At 38.5% G+C, this 16,461-nt stretch overlaps 1 protein-coding gene across 3 annotated transcripts in view; it reads right to left on the bottom strand.

Moving 5' to 3' along the window:
- Window positions 1–16,461, bottom strand: part of Ipo9 (Importin 9) — an 839,375-nt gene that overhangs the window by 271,222 nt on the left and 551,692 nt on the right. For all 3 annotated transcript variants that reach the window (XM_067141231.2, XM_067141230.2, XM_068226247.1), the window contains one exon: window positions 12,607–12,837. In XM_067141231.2, the coding sequence (XP_066997332.2) occupies window positions 12,644–12,837 (194 nt within the window). In that variant the 3' untranslated portion in view covers window positions 12,607–12,643. The remainder of the gene's footprint in view (window positions 1–12,606; window positions 12,838–16,461) is intronic.

Below are 16,461 nucleotides of genomic sequence, written 5' to 3'. Positions count from 1 at the left end.
CGGTGGGATTAATCACCATGATTTGATAGAAAGTAAGAAATTCAGGAAGCAGCTTGCTCTCTCTTTAGTCCATTACAGGGTTGCTGTTAAGGGGAGAATTGCAGATGAGATTAGGAGAGAAAGAAAAGCTGTTGGACCCCTCCAGGAGAGGCTTCAAGAATGTCATTTCATGGCTCGCAGAAAGAAAAAGGGTTCTGTAGCCTCTGTTGTCTGTAAGGCCCAAAAAGCAAGAAAAGGGACTATTTATTATTGTAAAACTTGTACATCAAAGCCATTCTTACACCCTAATACATGCTTTGAAATGTATCACACAAGTGAAAGTTTCTAAACTGTCAGGGAAGAGCCAACATCATGTGTATAAAATTGTATCATAAATACTGTATTAGTTCGATTCTTACTGTACATGTTTATTAGTGAATTTGCCATTTCAATATTTCTAGCAGTAGTCATAGTGAATTATGAAGTAGGGTAGAAGGTGAATTACAGCTCAGCTATTTAGTGATCTTAATTGAGAGTACTTTGTGTTGTACCCTGTGCCATTTTTGCACTAAAACCAGCAGTTAAGGATTTATTTTTTCAAGATTATATGGATACCTACAAGCTGACCTCCTGAAATCAGGTTTGAATGACATAATAAACCTTACAGTACTTACATATTTGGATTTTCATGTGTGTTAGAAAAAAAATACAGTAGAAGTCCGGTATAACGAGTACGGCATATAACGAGAACTCCGTTATAGCGACGACTTTTTTCTGTCCCCTCAAAATTCCCATATTAAACTGTGTATCGTCCTTCGGTTACAGCGAGAACCCTATCACTGGCGCATCCGTTATTAAGAGCGATTAAGCGCAGGCGATTATTTCCGTTACCGATATTTATGCACCCCAGCGATTATATTGCATGCGATCGATTACCTTTGGCATCGTTTACTCGTTACGTGCACTAGCGATTTCTCTCGTTGATATTCGAAGGCGATGTCGGAGTCAGTTATTAATATCCGTCGACAGCTGTTCCGTAAAGAAAATTCGAAATGAAAGAGAACATATTTTCGTAATAAATGCGTAAATAACGTGTCCAATAATGGTTGTTAACTCGTTAAAAATTAAGGCTGACTAAACGACAGCTTAATTTTGAGGCTAAATACCGCAATTAAGTAAGAATGGCATACACCTCGAGATATGGCAGAGTGCTTAATTGATTTCAGAGGTTAGTTTATATTTTGTCGCGTCTGGTTAAATTACGGAAAGGCTATTATGAAAATTTATAGCAAGAAAGGTATAATTTCTCTACTGGCGCTTGAAGTGTGTTTTCATCATACGTATAGTACGGTTAAGTTAGGATACATGACGCTGTTTGAGTAAGAAAACTGAAACGTTTGTAACAAAATGCGATCGATCATCTTCGGTGCGGTATAGTTTTCTCACTTTGTGCATTTGCGAGCTCTCTCGTTGACATTCAAAGGCGATGTTGGAGTTGATTATTAATACCCATCGACTGCTGTTCTCTAAAGAAAATTCGAAACGAAAGAGGATAACACGTTTTCGTAATAAATGTGTAAATAACGTGGCCGATAGCAGTTAACTCGTTAAAAATAAGACTGAATAAACAATATCTTAATTTTAATGTTATATACAGAAATGAAGTAAGAATGTGATACACCTCAAGATATGGCAGAGTACATCACTGATTTCAGAGGATATTTCATATCTTCTCGCGTCTAGTTATGGCTATTTACATGTAATTTTTTCGCGAGGAAGTTATTTCTCTACTTGCGTTTCAAATATGTTTTCACGATAGGCTACATATACCAGTACGGTTTTGTTAGGTGACGCTGTTTGAAGAAGAAAGCTGAGGTTTTTGCCACAGAAATCTCTGGAGTGATACCGTATTTCTCCGAATCCAAGACATTTTTTCTCAGAATCTCATGCGAAAACTCAAGGGATGTTGCATTCACGGCCTAACAGCAAGTTAATGGATACCACTGGCAACTACCGCGGTAACCACTCTGCTTCTTTTCACACGCACACAGAACTCGTTGACAATAAACGACCGCCTCTTTACTCACATCGTTAGCCGCGACAACCGGTTGTACAGTGCCTGTGTGTTTCTCAAATCTGCAGAATGGCATCAAAACATGCGACCCTTCGAATTCTTAGAAAAGCCATGGCCACTCAGTGGCAGAGTCATGTATGTTTAGTCCTCAGCCCGAAGGCTGGTTGGATCTTCAACAGCTCCGCCATCAGCTGTCATAGATGGCCTAGGCACCGCTGAAGAGGCGTGCTAGGGAAATGAGGAGTGAGGTAGTTTCCCATTGCTTTCCTCACCGAGCCAGAAGTTGCTATTACATATCAGTCTGCCAAGCCCACTGAAATGCATGCACCAACCGACCCTATGAGCAATATTTTCACAGACTGGCTGCAGAAGAAATGGCATTACTAGCATCACTCATACCTCAGTCACTTTCATTTTGTCAAAGCCAAGGATAAAGCTGAGACAGATCAATGAAAGTAACAAAATTGCTCTAGCCCACACCAGAAGACATAGTGCACTGTAAACACTAGGTCCCTCCAACAAAGGCACGGAAGAGTCATAACGACGTCTATTGTACTTGACGCTTAGTGAAATTAAGGTTTGTAGACAGCAAGAATATTTTCGTGATGGATAGTCGTATTGTAATGACACGTGGAAAAGGTGTTGCCAGCAAATTTTCAACGGATTCTAGTCGATATTATGATGCCAATTTTAAGTTAATGTTTATTAAACACTCGGAAATGTAGAATAATTGTGCAGCCTCAAGAAAATACGGCATAGGCCTAACTAAAGCCAATATTTGGCGTCAGCGTGAAGACAAAGGGCTAAAAAAATGCGTACTGCACAAAATGCATTCAGTGGTCCGCAACAAGGACGCTTTAAAGAAGTCGAAGATCAAATTGTGAGGTATGTGCACGAAAAACGCAAGGACGGAATGGCCATACCGTGGCGCAATAAACACGTTCGTTGACTTTCAATGTTCGCGATTAGGCCTATACATCGCTAGCCGCTGAATTTGGCCGAACCCGACAAGCGAGACGTGCGTGTAGCGGTAGCCAGTTATATCTGACGCTGCGTAAAAGTAACAGTTTTATTGACAGCAAGAATAATTTCCTGATGGATCGTTGTATTGTACAGACGCATAGAATAGGTATTGCTGGAAAACTGTCAACGAATTCTCTTTGGTATTATGATACCAATGTTAAGTTAATGGTCCTTAAACCCACGGAAATAAAGAATAATTGTGCAGCCGCAAAAAAAAAAAAAAAAAATATCCGGCTTGACAAAAGTCAATGTTAGGCGTCCAAAAATAGTCTATAAATGCATAGGCCAACTGTAAAACAAGGCATTAATATGATTTTACAACTTCTTTTTGAGCCTGATTTAAATATTTTGAAGGAAAAAGCGGAGTTCATCTTGGATTCGGAGAAATACGGTACTATATATTTTTCAGAATGAAACTAAACATACACTTTCACATACCGGATTATGAAAAATAACAAACAAGTAAGGCGTAGTGTGGATATCATCTGCTGAAACGCAAGTTTTTTTTTTAACAAACTGACTGCCGTTTCATACTGATTTTAAAGTGCATGAAGGGTTTTCCGACTTTTAAGCAAAAATTGGATATAACGACAATCCGCCATAGCGAGTAATTTTTTCGCTGTTACGAATTCTCGCTATAACAGACTTCAACATAAAAGTAATTGCGATGTATTTGTAATAATACACAATAGGCATACCAATGAAAATCAAATCCTAGAACAACTAAATAAAATAGATCCCCACATAACATTCACTATGGAAACCGAAAATAACAACACTATAAATTACTTAGATATATCCATAACTAGACACAACAACCATTTAACATGTAAAATATACAGGAAACCTACCCACACATCCAACACAATAAAAATAGATTCTACCCACCCACACACCCACAAAAAAGCCGCATCTTATAGCATGATACATAGAGCATACAATATTCCACTCACGAAAAAAGATCTAAACAAAGAATTGAATCTAATACATGAAATAGCTAAACAAAACGGATATAAAAAAGAAATGATAAACCGAATCATCAACAAAATAAAAAACCAATCAAGAACCAAGTTAACCAGAACTGTTAAAGACAAGAAAGACTATGTGTTATTTACCTATAATAACAACCACATACATTCCATAACTAATATTTTCAAAAAACAAGGTTTGAAAATAGCATACAAAACCACACGCAGCAATACTAACATATTATACAATTCCAAATCAGTCAATAATATAAATAAATATCACCACTCAGGTGTCTACCGCCTGAAATGCAATGACTGCAGAGCCAGCTACATAGGACATACCGGGAGAAACTTTCAAATTCGATACAATGAACACATAAATGCAGTCAAACATAGACATTTTTCAGCAATGGGACAACATGTTAATGACCAAAAACATAGATTCACAAATATCAACAATGACATGCAAATTCTCAACCCCCAGAGCCCCTTACTCAGCATACTAGAAGAACTCTACATAAATCTAGATCAATACGTCAACCCAAATTTCAATCTAAATGAAACCACAGATAAAAATAATATCCTGTTCAATACAGTCATTCCCCTCCTAACAAATTATTATTTAAAAGGAATTAACAAACAACAACCTACACATACAAATGAACCGCCTAAAGATTCCCCCTACTCCAACTCCGCTCCCCTCACATGCACTCCTCCCATCCCTCCAAACCTCCCCTCCGCCGCCGCTAACTACAGTCCCAGGTTAACACGAAACAGATCTCGACAGGCAGCCGCACGGAGCACATAGCACCGGCACTCAACGTAAGTAATCCAACACACAACTCACCTTCCACAGTTTATCATACACTATCTCTCATACCGATTATTTCTATTTGCAGATACATACATTCTACAACATATAAGAAGCCTCCACGCTATCACCACTATAAACGCATATTCTTCAATTAAACTTCATTCAAGATGCACGGCACATCAAACGCAACTCAAATCATAACAGTCACCATTTGACTCACTGACGGCATATGTAACTCTTCAATGATATTTACAAAGCAAGGTAACTTCATCACTAGCAACAATCCATGAAAATCGCAACTAATGATAAAGCAACATAAGCTTCGACTTATAATATAATTACCAATTCACCAGTGCAGTGTAGTAATGTAAACAGTGCAAATTAGAATAAGGAATTGTACCTATTCCATTTGTTACTATTTCACCTGGTTTACAAATATTTTTAACCGGCTTGCTATGTCGGATCAAAACTTTTTATGTTGTACACTATAAGACGATAATGTTGATACATATTTTATAATACTAATGTAAACAAGTGTAAACCCCATTTTACGTTAAAAATAGGTACACGAGGCAACATACATCATACAACAAGGAATTTTAAATTCAGAAAAATCTTTTCTATTTTAATAAGTATTTTTAACTCCTGGTCCAATTGGACTAGTTTTACAAAAATGTAACGTCCCAGAATTAATGCAAGAAACTTGGTGTTTTTAGATTAGATACAATGAAACGATATGCCTCAATACTATAGATTCTTTAAACCTGTACAGCAATTACAAACACTAAAGTATATAAGTGTAAACTTTGCTCCGCTTATCACCAGCCGTATCCTCACGTAAACTAACAATTAGTTATTGCAAGTGATAGTAACTGTTGAGTAAGTGTAACGTCACCGTCTTGAGTTAACATCATGACTCTAAAGGCAGTACAATCCAAGGTACTTTCATTTGAAGAACGAATGAACGAGTTTCAGAAACGACTGGAACAAGCGACCATGGCTGCAGGCAGGGACACCAACCGCACGGAACAACTGGACGCTCTGTACTCGGACTTCCGTGAATTTCAGGCATCCATAAGTGCTGAGCTTCAATCCATCAAGCAAGAACTCTCGGCACTTCAGCTGAGAGCTAACAAGCAAGACGAAATACTGGATGCTCAGGAGCAATACTCAAGGAGGAATTGTCTTCTTCTTCACGGTGTTAATGAGTGTCCTAATGAGGATACAGCTGTAAAGGTACTAAACACTGTGAAGGAGAAACTGAACATTGAACTGACAATGGCCAGCATTGACAGGTGCCACAGGCTTGGAGGTCGTAAGAGGACAGTGGCAGACGCAGTGGCTAATGGGAAGAGACCCATAATAGTAAAATTTGTTAGGTACCATGAGCGAGAAGCAGTGTGGCGTGCTAAACGAGCTTTAAAGGGTACCCAGTTGTTAATAACAGAGTCCCTTACTCAGACGAGGAAGGAGATGCTTCGCAAAGCCAGGGAATGTGTGGGCAGGCGAGCTTGGTCACAGGATGGATGTATCATTTTAATGGACGGTGGCGGCAAAAAGTATTTTGTAAATACACCTGCTGAACTAGATTCTGTTCTACAAAGGCTTGGTGCAGAGATGAACTGATTAGTCCACAATGGCTGTATTATACCATAGTTATCTTAGGATAGGTTTATATTATAGGGCGTGTGCCTCAGTTCAGTTAATTTTTATGTGTGTGTGGTTGAGTGCAAGTATAAGTTGGCAATACATATATAGAGATATGAAACAGCACAGCTCGATAGTGCAACTGCTTGTTATGAATAAGTGTTTTTGTAAGTGTATTATGTGTGCGTCTGTGTGTGTGTCAGTGGTAGTCAGTGTAAGCATTTATCAGGATGTCGAGGTAAGTTGCATGATATTATTGTTATACTATTTCGTCAACATTCCGTTATTCAGCTGATCCAGAGCTCTGCACCTGACACTGACCTTGCCAACATCCCCCCTCTCACCCCGTCACCACTCACCACCGGCTTGCTCCTCAAACAGGCATTATCTCCCTCTACCAACTGTTTACAGTGCTGCCATGTCAACGCACTCTCCTTGGTAGCGCACTTCGACGAAGTTCAAGCCATAGTGAGGGAAAATAATATCCATATTTTTGCTATTAGCGAAAGCTGGCTTACACCGAGCATACCCTCTGGTATGGTACAACTTGACCGGTATTCCCTCTTACGGCATGATAGATCCGATGGCAGAAGAGGAGGTGGGGTGGCCTTGTACTGCAGAAACGACTTAAAAAGCCGGGTGATATGTGTATCTAACAATGCACAGCTAGGGCCAGAATTCATGTTTGTTGAAGTCATTATTAACCAACAGAAACTCCTTATAGTTATTGTATACAAGCCGCCCAAAATAACAAATATGACTGAATTCGAAGTTCGTTTACTTGACCTACTGCCTAGTTACGAGCATGTTATTGCCATAGGTGACTTCAACATTAACCTACTTACTAAAACGCACGAAACTAAACAATTTATTGACATGTTTTCTTCCTGTGATATGACCATCCTCCGTTTAGAGCCTACTAATCACATTTACACAGAAAACTACGAAACACACATGCTCATTGACCACATAGTGACAAATAACCCAAACAAAGTTATAACTCATGGCCAGTTACCAGTCCCAGCCATCTCCACTCATGACCTTATCTACCTATCCTACTCCCTTCGAATGCCAAAATATAAACCTAAGTATGTTATTTACAGAAACACAAAAGACATTGATATGGATGAGTTAAGACATGACGCTTACAATCTACCCTGGAATGACATACTCTTATTGGACGATATAGACGCGAAAGTAGACAAGTTTAACTCCCTTGTAATCACTCTGTACGATAAACATGCCCCTAAGCGACAGATAAAAGTTACTCGCCCACCTTGTCCCTGGCTAAATAATGAAATTAAAAACATGATGGCCCACCGCGATGCACTTTACCGCCGCTTTAAACGAACTCGTGACCAAAGTGACTTCGAAAATTATCGGGTCCTTAGAAATAGAGTTAAACAGTTCGTTAGAAACCGTAAATTTACTTACTTGCAAAACATGACTGCAAACATGAATTCTGGCAGTGCTTGGAACATGCTTCGTTCCCTAGGCATAGGGAAACCTCAGCAACAACCTCATGTGCCTGACATACCACTCGATAAGTTAAATGAATTTTTTACTGAAGAAAGAACACCACCTAATGTACTAAATTCCCCTAACTCAGTACCCGACTCCGTTATGAACCCTTTACCTGACCAAGAACATTTTACATTTCGCCCCGTTACTGCTAATAAAGTTAAAAAGGTATTATATTCTATCAAATCAAAAGCCAGAGGAGTGGATGATATCCCTATAACTTTCTTACACAACATTATTGGTGCTGTTTTACCCATTATTACCCACATTTTTAACTACTGCCTTAAAAATGGAACCTTTCCTTCACTATGGAAACTAGCCAATGCTATCCCTGTGCCTAAGAAGCCTGACTCCTCCCTACCATCCGACTACAGACAAATTTCTATCTTACCTGCGATTTCCAAAGCACTCGAGCGTCTGGTTCATGAGCAGGTGTTGGAATACCTAAACAACCATTCTCTGCTAGACCAATTGCAATCTGGCTTCAAGAAGGGACACAGCACAGCAACTGCCCTGCTTAAAGTGACTGATGACATATGACACGCAATGGATCAAAGACTGCTGACAGTACTTACTCTCCTCGATTTCAGTAGCGCATTTGATACTATAAACATCCAGACTCTACTAAATAAGATGCAATCTTACTACTTCGATCAACGAACTATTAATTTCTTTTCATCGTACCTCAAAAATCGCGCGCAACGAATCATAACCCTTGATCAAACCTCTCACTGGCTAACCAGGAAGGAAGGCATGCCGCAGGGTAGTGTTTTAGGCCCATTGCTCTTTATTTTGTACATAAACGACATTTCATCTAATTTAAAGAATTGTAGCTACCATCTTTATGCGGACGATTTACAAATTTATTGTCACTGTAAGACCTCTGACTTGCCTCATGCCATAACAGGCATCAATGCTGACCTTCAGCGACTTAATGCTTACTCCTTGAAAAATTCCCTCCTTCTTAACCCCTCCAAGACACAAGCAATCATTATTGGCTCTCAAAAATTGTTGGCCACACTACGGTACGAAACTATTCCTCCAGTTATACTGAATGGTAGAGTTATTCCATTCAGCCAAACTGTGAGAAATCTTGGAGTGACAATGAACGAAACATTAAATTGGACTGAATATATTAAGAATGTGTGTAAAAAAATATTTTCGATACTCCATTCGATTAAAAGAAACAGCGATATTCTACCTTGTAATGTGAGAGTCAAACTCATGCAAACGCTAGTGCTTCCCGTCCTCGACTACTGTGACGTCATTCTGGTAGACGCAACAAAAGAGCAGACTTTGAAACTTCAGCGAGCGCTTAATTCTTGCCTTAGATTTATATACAGTCTGAGTTATGATACGCATGTCACCCCATACTATCACACTATTTCATGGCTGAAACCTGACAAACGACGAACGTATCACATACTGATACAGATATACAGACTGCTCTCTGAAGACAAACCACTATACATTTCTTCCCAGCTTAAGTATTTGTCCTCCTTTCACAGCAGTAATACCCGCTCGGGTTCCTCCCTTTCTATTCCTGTCCACCGATCCTCTATGTACAACAATTCCTTTGTTGTGGCGGGTTCTAGACTTTGGAATTCCCTGCCAGTCAGTGTCAGAAATTCCACCTCATTACCTAAATTCAAGTCTGCTTGCCGAGACTACCTGCTAAATGCAGCTGACTAACTTGTATGACTGGAAGATCGAATGAATGTGAGTTAGAAAAGTGTAATGTATTTTTCTGTAGGTTATTATTTACTGTATAATATGATGTACTCAGACTGTATTCACTACAGTGGTTAAGTGTAAGAGAGGGCCAAGAGCCCTAACTTCGCCACCTACAAAGGCATAATAAATAATAAATAAATAAATAATTAATATGAACAAGTGTAAAATCCACTTGATGTTCTATAACCTAGACATAACAAAGTTATATACCTCACACAATGGTATTTTTAAGCCAATAGATGAATCCACTAATATATCAACAAACAATCTTTCAATGTCTGATTCAATTGGACTATTAATGAAGGTATAATCTCTCATATGTGATGTTTTTGTAATTATATAAATCTTTTTGTGTGTCAGCTGAGGATGATCCCCTAGGGATTGAAACCGGTACTGACAGAATTTACTACTTTAGTAAATAAATTAATGTATTGATAAGGTGGAGACTTCTCAATTACTTTTATGTTGTAGTATCTATCAATACGGACATGAAGCTAATAGATTATAATAACAGACTTCTACGGTATTTTTACAAAAAAAAAAGTTACGCTCACAAGCAAAAACTTATCTGCTTGGCAAGGTTTAAAAGTTATTTTAAAACATGCTTCAAAAACCCAGAAGTACAATAGCATATGTAAAGGATTTTGGAAACTTGGAAATTTAGATATTTGGATGTCTAATATCAAATGCAGAGAATCAACACACAAAGGTAAAACTATATGGAGAGCACCTACAAGATGAAATAACGGCAAAGGCCTTGTTCTTTTGTGCTATGATATAAACAGGAACATAAGAAGAGATTAGAATAGTGCAAAAAAGTAGAATATTTACAGTTAAACATGTTAATCATGCAAAAAAGAAGAAGAAGGTGGTGGTGCTGCTGATGATGATGATGTTGTTTGTTATTTAAAGGAGCCTAATATCTAAGTCATTGGCCCCTAAAACTGCAGAAAAGAAACTGATATGCACAATGTAAAACAGTTCAATTAATCACTACCTGGTTAGTGACTACATAACAGCTCATATGCTTAGTAAAGATGTTTATAAGATTCATTTATAGTAACAACCACAACAATACTAACGACAAGCAAGTAGTGTCTTTAGATAAATTCAGAATATTTTCAGCGAAGACTTTCACATTCACTCAAACCACTCTGTAAGGATTATTATTGATAATCAAAATTCATAACGCTCTCAGACTGCCAAATGGAAAGTTCCGTGCTGTGTTCACCAACCTAACGAAGGCACTTGACACAAAGAAAAAGAACATCATCTCCTGGAAACTTGATACTTTAGTCGAGGAAGATAAGGTTCTCTCTAATCTGGTACATAACATGTTGAAGAGCAAAACAGTCATAATATCAGACAATGTAGCCACATCTAAAGGGATTAATCAGACCAATGGTGTGTTGCAGGGGGATGCTCTCAGCCTTCTATTGTTCAATGTCACCACGTATGATGCCATATAAGTGATAAGAGAAAAGGTGGAGAAAGTAAGAAAGTCTATGTGCTGACAATATGGTAATAGGATCAGAAGGCATTGCATAAGTATAGAAAGCATTAAATGCCCTGGAGATCAGGACGGAAATTAACCAATTAGAAAAACCCCCATGGCGCAACAGCCCCGAAGGGCCATGGCCTACCAAGCGACCGCTGCTCAGCCCGAAGGCCTGCAGATTAGAGGTGTTGTGTGGTCAGCACGACGGATCCTCTCGGCCATTATTCTCGGCTTTCTAGACCAGGGCCGCCATCTCACCGTCAGATAGCTGCTAAATTGTAAACACGTAGGCTGGGGGACCTCAAACCAGCCCTCAGATGCAGGTAAATATCTCTGACCTGGCTGGGAATCGAACCCGGGGCTTCAGGGTAAGGGGCAGGCACGCTACCCCTACACCGCTGGGCTGGCTAACCAATTAGAGGTCAACGCAGCAAAAGAAATCCTGAATACATGATCTTAAAAAAAAAAAAGGAAGGAATGATCCCAATTGAAACATGCTTCCCCACGGGATGTATTGACTTACAAGCAAGACGCACTACGAATCATAAACAACTTCAAATAACTTGCCCTAACCCGATGCACAACTCTACGTTCCTACAGATTACACATAAGACAAAGAGCAACAGTGGCAATAAGAGCAATATACAACATCAAACGTCTCTAAAGACTGCCATTACTCTATCTGATGCCAAAATAATTCCTATCTTGACTTACGGAATTGAGATTTGGGATAAGCTAACAATGAACGATCTTAGAATGCTAGAAAAGGTCATGGCACACTTCCTAAAGACAACTCTTTTTGTTTCTAGATATACAAGATCAAGACTAGTATACAAACTCACCGGAGAATCTTTCCTAATTGAAACACTGAGATTTTAGCTATATTTACCCTCTACAGATGGTTGGAAGAGGCTACTGCAGGAAAGGGAAGTGAAGAAAACCGAGATCTGGACAGAATTTTATTTACAGAGGCCATTTTGGACAAATTATGGGCGGACACAAACGAGGAGCTGCTACACTTCGTGACCTCAATAGCAGTACATGAATACCACCACAGGACTTGCAACTTAAAATCCTTCCATGGCCCAGGCAACAAGTACGAGTGTGAACGCTACCACGTTGTGAAGTAGACAAAGTACTCAAGTCTATTATAGAGTTCTGTACAAGCACCGAGTGAACCTCTTGATATCACACAGTGATTCTCTCTAATCAATGCACAATTTGTGTGCTCTATTACTAATATTATCATCAAAATTCACAATAATCATACACTGTATTTAATTATGAAAAAACATTAACAATGAGCATTATTAAAACAACTTACAATTAATTACAAATAATTCCTTACATGAAAGAAAACACTAACTGAATCCAGTTTCCTGTTCTCAGATTTGAAATGTTATTCCGGATGCTTGTAGGATACGCTTTTCCTGAGCTGTTAGGTGCTGGACAAACTCAGGGAGGCATGCTACTGCACAGAATGATCGCACGAAGTCTGGTATATATTGATTTAAATCTATCTTGTAGAGAGGGTCTATCAAACACTCTGGCTCAGGTTCCTTCTCCTGTGCTGTATCCTCTGAAAATAGAACACAGTAGTTGCAGCATGATCTTAATGAAAATTAAATAACAAATTAGAAATTTAGAACAATGGAGTGAGGAGGAGTATGTAGATAAAATGGGCTACATAAGTGATACAATAATAAAGATACAGTTGAGGACAGAGAATGGAGTAAAGGATTTAATTCAAGTGGCTGCACCCCAGACTGGATGAAAAAAAAACAAGATATGGACAAATTCCTGGAGATATTGGAGACAGAAATAAAGGATGTGGAAGTGACTGTCATGGGATACTTAAATGCAATGGTGAGAAGTGACAGAAAAGGAATGGAAAGAGTAACTGGACTTTTTGGATATGAAAAGAGGAATGAATTGGGAGAGGAGTTGGTGGATTTTTGAGTGAGAAATGAGAAAGTGTGGGCAATATGAGGTTCAGGAAGAAGAATAGTAGAAAGATTAGAAGATATGGATGGGGAAACAGAAGGACAAAGACAGTAATTGATTACTTCTTAAGAGCAAATTGTTGACAGTTGATACATGTAACAGCCTTGTCAGAAGTAGACTTGATAGAGACCATAGAGTAGTGGTAGGAAAGATGAAAGTATGAACAATAGTAAAATTTAAAGAAATAAGAGAGAAGGAAATTAAAAAGATCTGGAAGTAAAAGAAAAAAATTATTATAAACTGAAACAACATATACCCAGAAGTGAGGTGGAGAGTGTGGAAGTGGAATGGGACATGTTCAAGAAGGCATTTGTAAGCTGTGCAGAGAATGCTTGTGGCAGATTAGCTGAAAGATAAAGAAACTCCATAGTGGAGTGAGAGGGTAAAGGAAGCAGTGAAAAATAAGCAGCATGGCAGTTATAGAATAGGGATAATATGGAAGAAAGTATAAAGAAAAGAAAAGAAGGAGCAAGAAACCAGTAAGTGAAGAAAATAAGAAAAACTTGGAAGGATTTACATGAGAGTTGTAATGAATGTTTATAGCAGTAAAAGGATGCTATATGGACTTGCAAGAAGGAAGAGTCTACAGAAAGCATGTAAAAGGGAAAGAAGGAGAGATAATATAACAACCAGACGAGATAAGGAAAGGATGAAAGGATTACTTTGATGAACTTCTGAATGTGAGAAGGGGTGTAGATATAGGGTGTGAGTTGACACAATCCAAGAATGAAATCACAATGGAAGAGATGGAAAATGGTTATCAAATTAATGTAAGTGGGAAAAGCATCAGAATTCACGTTGGAACTAACAACGTAAGACAAGCAGGTATAAGTACCAACATAGTTGGGAATGTGTGGGACCTGGTAAATGCAGCACGGTTGAAGTTTAAGGAAGCGGAGATTGTTATCAGTGGAATACTGTGTAGGAGGGATACTGACTGGAAGGTAATTGGGGATTTAAATGAGACTACGAAGAGGGTATGTGGGAAACTGGGAGCAAGATTTCTAGATCCTAATGGGTGGGTAGGAGATAGGGATCTGTGCTCAGATGTCCTTCACTTAAACCGCAGTGGTATGTATAAGTTAGTAAATTTGTTTAGAAGGGTTATAGGGAGGTACATTCAGGGAAATGGGATGGCATAGGGATCGGTGATAAGGGAACAGGGAAATGGAAATCAAGTAGGGATGTCATAAAAATGTTAGCGCTGAACTGTAGAAGTATTGTAAAGAAAGGAATAGAATTAGGTAATTTAATAGATATATACTTGCCAGATATTGTAATAGGAGTTGAATCATGGCTGAGAAATGATATAACGGATGCAGAAATTTTCTCACGGAACTGGAGTGGGTATCGTAGAAATAGGATAGGAATGGTAGGAGGGGGAGTATTCATTCTGGTGAAAGAAGAATTTGTAGCTATGATAAAGTTAAAGATGACAAACATGAAATTCTAGGTATAGGCAACTTGATGTCTTTGGAATGTACAGACTGGGAGAGGATAGCACAGATGCTGATTCAGAATTATTTGATAAGATAATCAGCTATGTGGGAAATAAGGAAAGGAACGTGATTGTAGCAGGTGATCTCAATTTACCAAATGTCAATTGGGAAGGTAATGCGAACAGCAAGCATGACCAACAAATGGAAAATAAGTTAATATGGGAAGGGCATCTGATTCAGAAAGTGATGGAATCAACTAGTGGGAAGAATATTCTGGATGTGGTGCTAATAAAACCAGATGAGCTCTGTAGAGAAACCGAAGTAATAGATGGTATTAGTGATCATGAAGCTGTTTTTGTGGTATTTAAAAATCAACATGAAAGAAAGGAAGATATTAAAATTAGGACTATTAGGCAGTACCATATGGCTGATAACAAAGGCAAGAGGGAGTTTTTAAAAAGTAACCATCATTGGTGTAAAACGGTAAATAAAAATGTAAACAGATTCTGGGATGGGTTTAAAGCAATTGTTGAGGAATGTGAAAATAGGTTTGTACCTTTCAAGGTGGTAAGGAATGGTAACGATCCACTATAATATAATAGAGAAGTAAAGAGAGTAAGAAGGTGGTGCAGGTTGGAAAGGAATAGAGTTAGAAATGGCTGTGGAAGTAAGGAGAAATTAAAGGAACTTACTACGAAATTGAATCTAGCAAAGAAGTCAGTTAAGGATAAAATGATGGCAAGCATAATTGGCAGTCATACAAATATAAGTGAAAAATGGAAGGGTATGCCTAGGTACTTTCAGACAGAAACAGGTTCCAAGAAGATATTCCAGGAATCACTAATGAACAAGGGGTGTGCGTATGTGAGGATCTTCAAAAGTCAGAAGTATTCAGTCAGCAGTATATAAAGATTGTTGGTTACAAGGGTAATGTCCAGATAGAGGAGGTGACTAATACTAAAGAAGTATTAAAATTTACCTATGACAACAACGACATTTACAGTAAGATACAAAAGTTGAAAACTAGAAAAGCAGCTGGAATTGATAAGGTTTCGGGGGAGATACTAAAGACAATGGGTTGGGATATAGTACCATATCTGAAGTACTTATTTGATTATTGTTTGCATGAAGGAGCTATACCAGATGAATGGAGAGTTGCTATAGTAGCCCCTGTGTATAAAGGAAATTGTGATAGACATAAAGCAGAAAATTACAGGCCAGTCAGTTTGATCATGCATTGCATGCAAGCTTTCGGAAAGCATTCTTTCTGATTATATTAGACATGTTTTCGAAATTAATAACTGGTTTGATAGAAGGCAGTTTGGGTTTAGGAAATGTTACTCCACTGAAGCTCAACCTGTAGGATTCCAGCAAGATATAACAGGTATCTTGGATTCAGGAGGTCAATTGGACTGCATTGCGATTGATCTACCTAAAGCATCTGATAAGGTAGATCATGGGAGACTACTGGCGAAAATGAGTGCAATTGGACTTGACAAAATGACTGAATGGGTGGCCATGTTTCTAGAAAATAGAACTCAGAGAATTAGAGTAGCAAAGCTTTATCTGCCCCTGTAATAATTAAGTGGAGAATTCCTCAAGGCAGTATTATTGGACCTTTATGCTTTCTTATATATATATCAATGATGTTATTCTGTACAGAGTAATAAATAAGTAAGAAGATTGTGAGCAAGTGCAAAATGACCTCGATAATGTTGTGAGGTGGACAGTAGGCAATGGTATGATGGTAAATGGGGTTA

Source organism: Anabrus simplex, chromosome 2 (genome assembly GCF_040414725.1).
Source record: "Anabrus simplex isolate iqAnaSimp1 chromosome 2, ASM4041472v1, whole genome shotgun sequence".
NCBI lineage: Eukaryota > Metazoa > Arthropoda > Insecta > Orthoptera > Tettigoniidae > Anabrus > Anabrus simplex.
The sequence above is the reverse complement of the archived record's forward strand: the minus strand, read 5'-3'. Positions and strand labels throughout refer to the sequence as shown.